Genomic DNA, 10,958 nt, shown 5'->3' with positions numbered 1-10,958 from the left:
ATTTACAATAGAAATCAAATAAGAGAGTAGCGATTTACAATAGAAATCAGATAAGAGAGTAACGATTTAAAGTAAAAATCAAATAAGAGAGTAACGATTTACACTAGAAATCAGATAAGAGAGTAACGATTTACAATAAAAATCAGATAAGAGAGTAGCGATTTACAATAGAAATCAAATAAGAGAGTAGCGATTTATAGTAAAAATAAGATCAAAGAGTAGTGATTTACAGTAGAAATCAAATAATAGAGTAGCAATTTACAGTAGAAATCAGATAAGAGAGTAGCGATTCACAGTAGAAATCAAATCAGAGAGTAACGATTTATAGTAGAAACCAATAAGAGAGTAGCGATTTACAGTAGAAATCAAATCAGAGAGTAGTGATTTATAATAAAAATCAGATAAGAGAGTAGCGATTTACAGTAGAAATCAGCTAAGAGAGTATCGATTTACAGTAGAAATCAAATCAGAGAGTAGCGATTTATAGTAGAAATCAGATAAGAAAGTAGTGATTTATAATAGAAATCAAATCAGAGAATAGCGATTTACAGTAAAAATCAGATAAAAGAGTAGCGATTTACAATAAAAATCAAATCAAAGAGTAGCAATTTACAATAGAAATCAAATCAGAGAGTAACGATTTATAATAGAAATCAAATCAGAGAACAGTGATTTACAGTAGAAATCAGATCAGAGAGCAGTGATTTACAGTAGAAATCAAATCAAAGAATAGCGATTTACAGTGCAAATCAGAGAGAATTTTTTGCAGATGAAGAGATGTCAAAGGGACTTATTACTTCCCAAACAAATCCTCCTACATCTATATATAAACATTAGTTGATCAAGAATACGCAAGAAAAACACTTCGAATTGTTGATTCATCGCCAGAGATGGCTTAGAACTAATACTAATAGTTCATTATCTAATGGATCTTTCCGTTCTAATACTCTATCCGAGAGTTATCAATATTTATCAAATTTGTTCCTATCTAATAACAGAACACTATTGGATCAAATGACAAAGACATTGTTGAGAAAGAGATGGCTTTTCCCCGATGAAATGAAATATTTGATTCATGCACCAGGAGAAAGATTTCTCATTCCTTAACCGGAAAGATATTAGTGGTTCTTCTAGGCAATTCCTTCCTTGTTCTTCTAATTTTGTCAATTTATGTTCAATACAATTTCATACTGATATTAGCAGCTTACAAAAGAAATTCTTTTTATATGATCATGTTGGCAAACTGCATGTCAACGAAATGTTTGCCAACTTAAGATCAGTAAAATTCAGGGTGATGTCAATGGTTTACACAGGAAACTCTTTTCTTATGGATATCTGGAAGGAAAGTAATGCCTTTTATATGATTTCATACTAAAAGAAGGTAGAGGTGAATTTATGGTTCATAATGGAGCACACAATAGAATGGTGCTTGCAGATATCGTTAGATTTGCACTGTAAATAGCTATTCTTTGATTTGATTTCTACTGTAAATCGCTGCTCTCTGATCTGATTTCTATTCGCTGTTCTTTGATTTGATTTCTACTGTAAATCGCTACTCTCTGATTTGATTTCTACTGTAAATTGCTACTCTTTGATTTGATTTCTACTGTAAATCGCTACTCTTTTATCTGATTTTTACTGTAAATTGCTACTTTCTTATTTGATTTCTATTGTAAATCGCTACTATTTGATTTGATTTTTACTGTAAATCATTTTTTTCAACAAAGAGAATAAAAAAAACCATGACCGCTCAGAGAGAAATCTTATTGCTCTTTTCAACAGTTACAAGAGAGAAAAAAAAGAAAGAATTTATACAAGGCAAGAGCGACAACCCTAAACCTAAACAAGTTGGGTCTGATCCATAAGAAACCGAGTCTCAAACATAAGCCCCAAAAAAAAATTCTTCCGGGGGTGCTGCCCCCCACGACATTTTCGTCCAATGCATATCTATCTTATCGGAGGACATTTTCGTCAAAGCATATCTACCTTTTTTATATGTTATTTTATTATAAAGTCATCGTGAGCAACATTGACATATGAATTATTGCGGGTCCCAAGATATTCCTCCGTACACACAGGAACACACGAATTTGTGTGTCAGGGAGAACACACACCAACCTCCCATCCCGAGCAGTCTCTAGCATTTTCAGTAAAAAAAATATTATCAAGTTTAAGAAACACTTAAAAATACTTTTTTAAAGAAAATGAGCCGGCTCATAACGAGTTCGGGCTTGACACAGTTTGTGACGAGCTCACAAGCTAAGCTCGAGCTGGGATGTACCCTTAATGCGCCGAGCCCGAACAGCCCAAGCTTTGAGTTTGTTAGATAGTTGTCGACTTTGTATGCGGGTAAAGAAGCCTTTGCTTCTATCATAAGCTTCCTTTTCCCCTCCCCTCTCGTTTGATACCTCTTCTGTTTCCAACTTGCACTCAAATTGCACATGCACAAACAGGCAGATGATAAAACCATTTACAAAGCCGCAGCTTGCATTTGAGCCACCCATTTACCCCCCAAGTTATCATTGTTCCTGTCACCAAATTCACAACTTAGTATACTATGTAGTCCTCAAAAGATACCATGCATGTGCATGTATTATGAATACTATATAATAAACAATATAATACGAAGACCAAGGTGACCAATAAAGCAAAAGGGATTCTTTTTCAAGCCTCACGCCATGTTAAGGCTCTCTTTTTTCTTTTTCTTTGGTTTCGATTCCCCACCAAGTAGAGCTGGTAAAAGAGCCGAACGAACCAAACAGGGCATGTTTGAGCTCTGCTTGCCGAGCTTGGATTATCCTTGAATGAGATGAGCTGAGCTGGCTCGTGTAAAAATATTTCATGTTATTTATACATAAAATATATATTTTTATATTACACTTAAAATATATATATATATATATATATTTATATATTTCTATATTATACTTAATAATTTATATTTTATATATGTATATATTTTTCATTCATCCTTCTTATATATATATATTATACATTTTTTATATATTACATTTAAAATATATATTATACATACTATATATATATATTTTATCTATAAGAACACTCTGGAGCTGAGCCCAGCTGAACACCCTGTGTTGGGGCTCGACTCATTTAAGTTAAATGAGCTGGTCGCCGCTGGGCTCACCAACTGTAAGACCTGATCATGAATGAGTTTGTGACGAGCCGAACTGAGCCGAGTCCCAAGCAGCTCGATTTGTTTACCAGGCCTACCACCAGCCAAAGAGACCTATCATAGTCATATTTTTATTTTTTTATTATTAAAGCTAAGTCCACTAACTGCCCAATCAAAGCCTGCATCAACCCCATGAGAGTTTTATGACCTTCAATTTGTCACATTGATGAATATGCCCATTGACTTCTAGACCCCTCTACCTGAATCCACCACACCAACTACCAAGATTGGATTCCTTTTCCCTTTTTTTTCTGCAGTAACTTGCGAATGATTCATTCATATCATTCAAAAGAGAAGGTTAAGATAACGTTAAATTCATTTCTGGATTTTTTTTCCAACTTTCCTATAGTTATACAAACCTTAACAATATTCACACGATCCACCCATTTCTGCAACAACTACATCCAATAACTTATGAAAGTACTTTAAAAAGAAAAATCATTTTTGGGCAGGATATGTTATTTAGTCCCGTTATTTTCCTTGGCTTTATATTGGCGTTATAATGGTTACTGTCAAAAACATCCAAAGGGTGCCTAAAAATCTGTTCACATTGGTCTGGGATTGATTTGTACTAATGATATGCGTACCACCTCCAACTAACAATCATTATAATACGATTAAATAAATCACGCTACTTTCAAATTTAAAATAATTTAAAAAAAAAAGTAAATTCTAGGTTTAAGGGTCTTCACCCACCTACTTTGTCAAGCTTCCCTTCCCTTCCAAAGGAGCAGACTATCAGAGGAGGCTTCAGAGGGTTCTCTCCCATCCTCTTTTCCAGAGGTACGTTTCTATCCTTCCTTTTCTCTCTGTGGGGTTCTCTCTTTTCAAATTGATCTTTTCTATTTTTTTTCGTTTTCGTTTTCTTAGAATTTTGGCCCTTTTTCTTTGGTTGGTCTGAAGAAAAATTCCCTCTTTTTGGGGTTTGGGGTTGAATTAGGTCTGGTTTTTGTGGCATCTTGAAGGAGGAAGAGATGTGGAAATGTGGGAGTGTTTTTGGGGTTGTTTTAGAGAGATCTGGCTAATTAGAGGAATTTGGTTGGTTTTAGGGTTTTCGACGATCTTCATCTCAAAATCTCGTTTTTTTTTTCTTTTGATTTTGTTGTTTTAGTTTTCTGGTTTTGCTGCTTTCTAGCAGTTGGGGTGAATCCCAACAGGCGTTCTGTGGTTTGGAAGTTTTTTTTTCCCTTTTTCTTAGATTTTAATGTAAAGGGTCTGCGATTGTTTGTGATTCAAAGACCGCATCTGATCGTTTCATTTACTTTAGGGTTTCAAGAACTGAATCAGGAATTCTGAACTTCTCGGGGTTTTTTGGACCTTAGCAATATGATGAAGAATGCACGCACATGAATGTTCGGGTCGTTTGAGGAATTGGGTGCCTCAGATTTCCATTTTCTTTTTAATGTGGTGGTGTTTTCCTTTGTTTGGTGTACTGATTTCCTGGGAGTTGTATTATGGTGAAGATCGCTGCTTTGGGCATTAGAAACAGTCTGAAGAGTTGGTGCGCTTGAGAAAGATTGGGATATTTGGGAAAATTGGGTGACTCAATTTCCATTTCCCTTTTAATGTGACGATGTTTCCTTTGTCTGGCGTAGTGATTGCTTGAGATCTTTATTATAATGAAGATCTCCACCCAATATTTGTTGGACCATTGTGTTCCTAGAAATAATTCCGAACTCCGGTTAATTTGTTTATTGGTGGTATATTCTTGTGCATTTCTGGTTGAGAATACAACTGTTGTATGGTTTTTTTATGTTTTCATAAATTCTGGAACAATAACTTTAATATGATTTTGAATTTCCTTTTCTCTATCGGTTTATGTTTTGCAATTCTTTAATTTTTAGGCGACTACTAAAATAATTTTTTTAATTTATCTCCAAATTTCATAATGTTGAGGCACTTCGTGTAGTTTTTGATAACTTTCCATTGATAATATCATTTGATATAACACTGGTCAGGGATGCAAATGGTTTGGATTTCGGATCAGAAAATACATTGGGGAGTCCGATCAGATCGGATCCAGAACAGCCAAATTTTGCAAAATCCCCATCCTGAATCCAAACCGTTTTCAGCCCTAACAGTGGTAACATCAATTTGTTTTGTTGGGGGATGTTGCTGTCTGCCTTTTGTCCTTTTTCCTGTATTTTTTTGTGTGGTTTCTCACGTTCATGGAGCAAATTACTGAAGTATTTTATGATTTCATTTAGACTATAATGTCTAGAGTAGATAATCTTGAATTACTTTAGTGCCCTTGTATTTGAATGCTGAATTTCGAAATCAAGTTGATAATTTCTAATTTTTTATTTTCATAGCAACATGTTGATAAATGTTCTTTAATCTTCATTTTCAAAAGCATTTAAAACAACAGAAATAAAAGGATATGAATTCATCTCTACTTTTTTCTTTTTCCCCATCGTATTGTGGAGAGTGTAGCTTTGTGTCTCTGTCTTGCGATACTTAAATGTGGTCTTTTGGTATTTTTTTTGCATCAATAACATTTCTTGATAAGGGGTTTATGTTGCTTTCGGTAGAATGTGATAGTTGGATTGGAAAAAGTTGCACTTTCATATCCAAGGGACTGGGGATTGACTCTCAACTTCATTATCTAACAAAAAAAAGGAAAAAGAAAAAGAAACTGCTATGTTGATTTTGTTGTTTTTCTTTATACAAAGATTGTAATAGAGTTCACCCTCAAAATGTTGTGGTTTAAATTTATATCCAGGATTGAGAACCCATCTGATGTGACTCTTCTTGGCACTGTCAAACCACCAAGGTTTAGATATCACGCAAATTGATTTTCTAAGGGTTCGTGGTCTATATCTGCAAGTGTTGCTTGTGGTACCCTGACCTTGAGACGAGAGATGCAAGAACCGTTTCATACTTGTAACAAATCGGTAAGCGGGAAGAATCTTAGAAACCGTGGGGTTTCTTTTATGAATCTTGGATCTGATTGTTGTCCTTATATACCAGGTTCAAATACTTTGTTGGAGAAACAGATGAGACATCTATTGGTTCACAAAATACAGACGAAGTTGATCAAATTGGTTCATCACTGGGGAATATAAGAGATCTATTGGTTTTTCCATTTTGGGTCAATCTAAAGCAGCTCCTCTGTGTTGTTGGAGCTATAGGACTGGTGATGGCTGTTGCGAAGGGAAATAATTCGTCAGCATGTTTGCCAATTTGTTACAAAGTTCGTTATCTTACTGAGGCCATTCTAGATGCAACACGAATTTGTAATCTGGAGGATAGATACTTGCTTGGAGAACAGTTGGGATGGGGCCAATTCGGGGTGATTAGATCCTGTTCAGATAGGCTAACGGGTGAAATATTGGCATGCAAGTCCATTGCTAAGGATAGGTTGGTGACTTTGGAGGATGTGCGTAGTGTCAAACTAGAGATAGAAATAATGGCTCGATTATCAGGTCACCCAAATATTGTGGACCTCAAAGCAGTTTTTGAGGAGGAGGATTATGTGCATCTGGTCATGGAGCTTTGTGCAGGTGGTGAACTTTTCCATCGATTAGAGAAACATGGTCGTTTTTCAGAAAAAGAGGCTCTAGTTCTATTCAAGCCGCTGATGGAAGTTGTGATGTATTGCCATGAGAAGGGTGTTGTTCATAGAGATTTGAAACCAGAGAACATTCTATTGGCAACAACATCAATGTCAGCACCCATAAAATTAGCAGATTTTGGTCTTGCAACCTATATTAGACCAGGTATTGTTTACATCATAGTTTTCTGTGTTTTTGTTTGTTCATAGTAGGTTTTGTCACTAAATGCCAAAAGATTCCCTCCAACAGGACAGAATCTGTATGGAGTAGTTGGTAGTCCATTTTACATTGCTCCAGAGGTTCTTGCTGGGGGCTATAATCAAGCAGCAGATGTATGGAGTGCTGGCGTGATTCTTTACATTCTTCTCAGTGGGGTTCCACCATTCTGGGGGAAAACAAAGTCAAAGATTTTTGATGCAGTCAGGTCTGCTGAGGTGTGGTTTCCATCAGATCCTTGGGATCAAATATCTGCTTCTGCTAAAGATTTGATCATGGGAATGCTCTGCAGAGATCCAAGCCAGAGACTTACAGCAGCACAGGTTTTAGGTATGTCAGTTCATAGTCATTTATGACTTATACATGTGGACAGGGAAAACTGAAGTGCATTGTACATACATAAGTCCAACTAAGGGACAATACAAGAACACAAAGGCACACCACAAGCACTATGTGCATTCAAGACATCAAAGAACTAAAGAGAAGAACACAAAACATAAAAAATATTCATCTTATTGAGCATGAATTCTTAAGAGAAGCATTACGAAATGAAAGGGGATAAAAGCCCCTATTTATACACATACAAGAGAGAGGGAGACCTCAATAGAGCTGTTGACTGTTCCAACAGCTCTATTGACTAGTCAACTTTATCTTGACTAGTAAAAAAAGAACCCAACAACTCTATTTGGTATTTGACCAAATAGTCCCTATAAAAACATAAAATGATAAAAAAAGAATAAAGTAAAAGTACTAATGCATCTCTAATGGGCACAACCTATTACAAGGACTGAAATGACCAAAATACCCCATATATATATATAACTTAACTGAAGCATTTTATTGGTAATTTAGAATTATAAACGACCCTTTCTCAATATTCCACGGTTCTTCCTGCTAACATTTCATAGCTATGTCACATGAGTGCGGGTGCGGGTGAGGCGATGCAGCACTTTAAAAAAAACTTGGGTGCGGGAGGGAAAAAATATAAAATTTTATATATATATATATATATATATATATAATTTTTAAGTTTTACAGTTAGTGATAAATTAGTGATATTTTCAAATGACAATATTATAACAAAAAATACTATTTATTAATTTTAAAATATTATCTATTTCTTGTTAAATTAATTCAGTCCAAAGCATGTTGCTTAGTGAGTAAGCAATTATAAACATATCTACAGGTTTGGATTAAGCATTAAACACATGTAAAAAAAAAAAAAAAATATATATATATATATATATATATATATATATATATATATATATATATATATATATATATATATATATATATAACTGAACATATTAGGCCTCATTTCTCGTTTTGCCCCATTCTGCCCCATAGTTTTGAATTGTCTTATGATAGATCTGAACCATTAGATGTGTTTAGCATGCTCGATTTAGTGAGAATCAACTCTTGGATCATGATTTTTTGATGAAAAAATATGTTTTTATGAGCAAGATAAATTGATACCTTCATACTTTATAGCCATTGATTTTGATTCTTGAATCACCGGAAAAACCTGTATACAGGTCAGATTCTGGTGATCCAAAAGCCGGTTCCCACTAAACAGAACCTATATATCACATCTATGGTGTTGAATGTGAGAAAAAACACCAAAAAACTGTGATTTTGAGCTGAGAACAAGAAAGTGGGCAGAACCAGCATATTACGGGGAGAGGGAGATTGAGAGACGAGGGGAGAGAGATTGAGAGAGAGAGAGATTGAAGGAGAGAATGAGAGAGAGAGAATGTGTACCGGATTTCAGTGGTAGCTCGAGGTCGGGAGACGGGTCGCAGTATCGGGGTCGGGAAGATTAGGGCAAAAAAAATTTGCCCTAATCCTCCTCTCAGCCCATTTTATTGTTTTTTTTTAAAGTCCAAAATTTGGACATTTATGACCTAGGGTCGGGTTGACCGCATCGGGTGCCACACCTGCACATGCACCCGCATCGCATCGCGTTGACGTAGGTGCGGCACCTGGTTGGCAGAATCCCTGTGACATAGCTTCATAGGCATTTTAGTTTTCATGGCTTTTTCAAACTGATCTGGCAAACATGAGGATTTCATTTGCTTTCTATTAAGTTGATCTTATTGATTTTGTTTATGTCTAAGGTCTGTGCAAACAAAAATAGGATTAAATAGAACAAGGAAAAAAAGGGAACTTTTTTTTTGGATAATGGGGAGAAACCTCTGTTTTTGTTTGAACCTCCTGTTATGGGCCAAGAGGTGCCACTTTGTCCATGGTCCTGCTTTGGCATCCATGGCATAAAATTCCATGGGTACCCATGATAGTGAAACCACGGAAGGGATGCACACCCTGGACATCAAACTGTCAACGTCCTTCAACTTGAATGCCTAAAGTCAACCCACCTAGCTAGGCGTGTGGCACCCTTGTTGGGGGAACAAGGGACTTTTTCATCTCTACCTATGGTTGATTCTTTTTTATTCAGCATATCAATTTCTAGAATTGCATCATTAATTCTTTTTTGACCTTTCTTTGGAGTAATCCTAAATCTTGTGATCCTTTTCTATTTTCAGAGCATTGCTGGATTAAAAATGGAGAGAAATTCCAGGGGAATGAAGGCCAGTTTCCCTCAATTGGGGACTCTTTGCCTAAGAAAATTATTTCTGTAAATCGTGATTTTAGCCTGAGCTCTGGAAATGCAGTTTTTGGTGATGTTCAGCAGGACTACTCCCCTATGTTTACTTGCAAGTCGTCATTCTCTTCATTTTTGATTGATGCTGCAGCTTCTTCCCCATCTGTTGGCTTTTCATTGCAGAGCTGTGGATCTACTAACCCAGAATTTTCTTCACCAATAGCTTCAGTGCCTAGCTTTGCATTCTTCAGTCCATGCACCCCTGTTCAACCAGATAGTGTGGATAACTCAGCTGCCATTGACAGAGGTGATCATTTGGTACCCTTTGGTTTATTTTTGTGTTTGAGAATTTGGACTGTTCTACTATGTGGAAAATCAGTTTTAGATTTCTTTTCTGCAGTATGTGTTCTAAAATTGGTTGTCATACAGACCTGAGTTTCGGGAAGCTGCTTACCTCATCCCTGGCCTATGGGGACAGTCTTGCTGCAAGAAAAGCTGAGATCCGTGAAATTGATGCCCGTAGGGTAGTGGTTTCGGCTATGCGACCGTCAGGTATGCATAGTAGGAGAAACCGTACCATTGGCTTGGGTGAGTTGGAGCAACTGGACTTAATGGTGACAGAATCAGTCATACGGTGGGCCTCTTGTACGCATCTTTCAAGTGCTACACCTTTCCACTCTTCCCTGGTTTGTTAACTGTTCATGCACATGAGGGAAATCTAGCATTTCAATTCAGAACTTGTCAACTCTTTTGTAATGTGGAAAAGAATGATCAAGAATATCTTATAAAGAGTTGTACTTCTCTTCTTGGGTTTGTGGGTTTGGCTGCTATTGTTCGTTTACATGCTTTTACAGGTTAAGTTCTTGCTTGGCAATTGGGCTTGCTATTATTAATTGTGGAACTTCTAGATACTAATGTAAAGTTGATCCTTGTGTTCGGTCATTGTTACTAATGCTCCATAGTTGTCTCTTTGTGAGTGAATACTATTTGCACCATGATTGACTGTTATAAGGTTGCTTGCTACGGTTGTGGGCTGAAGCTCAGTGGAGATGTTCTCATGTCTTTGGTGTCGGGGTGCTGATGGTTTTTGGCCCCTAGCTTGGAAGATTATTTGTTATTTTTGCTAGTATCCACAGGTTTATTTTGTTTTTTCTTTTTAAATTATAAAATGGTAGATTTCATTGATATGTGCTTGCCAGCACCTCAGTAGCCCACCACTTATAATATAAAAGGACTTATTTAAAGCAAATGTATTTGACATTTGGTTGGTGGATATGTACTTTTCTGTTGGGGGTGGTCGGGTTGGTTATGTTCAACAAAAGTATACTCAACTTTCCTGAATAATTAATTTGCATGCATATTTTAATTTTAACTTGTTTTATAAGCATGT

General features: G+C 36.1%; 1 protein-coding gene across 2 annotated transcripts; it reads left to right on the top strand.

Annotated features, from left to right (window-relative positions):
• The first annotated feature begins 3,899 nt into the window (after positions 1-3,899).
• LOC149817659 (calcium-dependent protein kinase 26-like) lies at positions 3,900-10,520 on the top strand. 2 transcript variants are annotated; one of them, XM_089985144.1, is made up of 6 exons: positions 3,900-3,976; positions 5,916-6,087; positions 6,164-6,912; positions 6,997-7,293; positions 9,510-9,875; positions 9,998-10,520. In XM_089985144.1, exons 3-6 carry the CDS (start codon positions 6,333-6,335, stop codon positions 10,261-10,263), a joined length of 1,509 nt encoding a protein of 502 aa, XP_089841270.1. In that variant the 5' UTR covers positions 3,900-3,976; positions 5,916-6,087; positions 6,164-6,332; the 3' UTR covers positions 10,264-10,520. The 2 variants fall into 2 exon arrangements, with proteins under 2 accessions (XP_089841270.1, XP_089841271.1); XM_089985145.1 differs by lacking the exon at positions 5,916-6,087 and having other exon boundaries at positions 3,932-3,976.
• Positions 10,521-10,958: the final 438 nt, after the last annotated feature.

The sequence above is a fragment of the Nuphar pumila genome, chromosome 13 (genome assembly GCF_984573655.1).
Source record: "Nuphar pumila chromosome 13, dmNupPumi1.hap1.1, whole genome shotgun sequence".
NCBI lineage: Eukaryota > Viridiplantae > Streptophyta > Magnoliopsida > Nymphaeales > Nymphaeaceae > Nuphar > Nuphar pumila.
This window is presented reverse-complemented; position numbering and strand designations above follow the sequence as displayed.

What these genes read in the sequence shown, in the direction of transcription:
- LOC149817659 (XM_089985144.1), top strand. Translation starts at nt 6,333, where the DNA reads ATGGCTGTTGCGAAGGGAAATAATTCGTCAGCATGTTTGCCAATTTGT. An exon ending in TGCAACCTATATTAGACCAG is followed by an intron (nt 6,913 to 6,996) that starts GTATTGTTTACA and finishes TCCCTCCAACAG; the next exon opens with GACAGAATCTGTATGGAGTA. An exon ending in TACAGCAGCACAGGTTTTAG is followed by an intron (nt 7,294 to 9,509) that starts GTATGTCAGTTC and finishes TTCTATTTTCAG; the next exon opens with AGCATTGCTGGATTAAAAAT.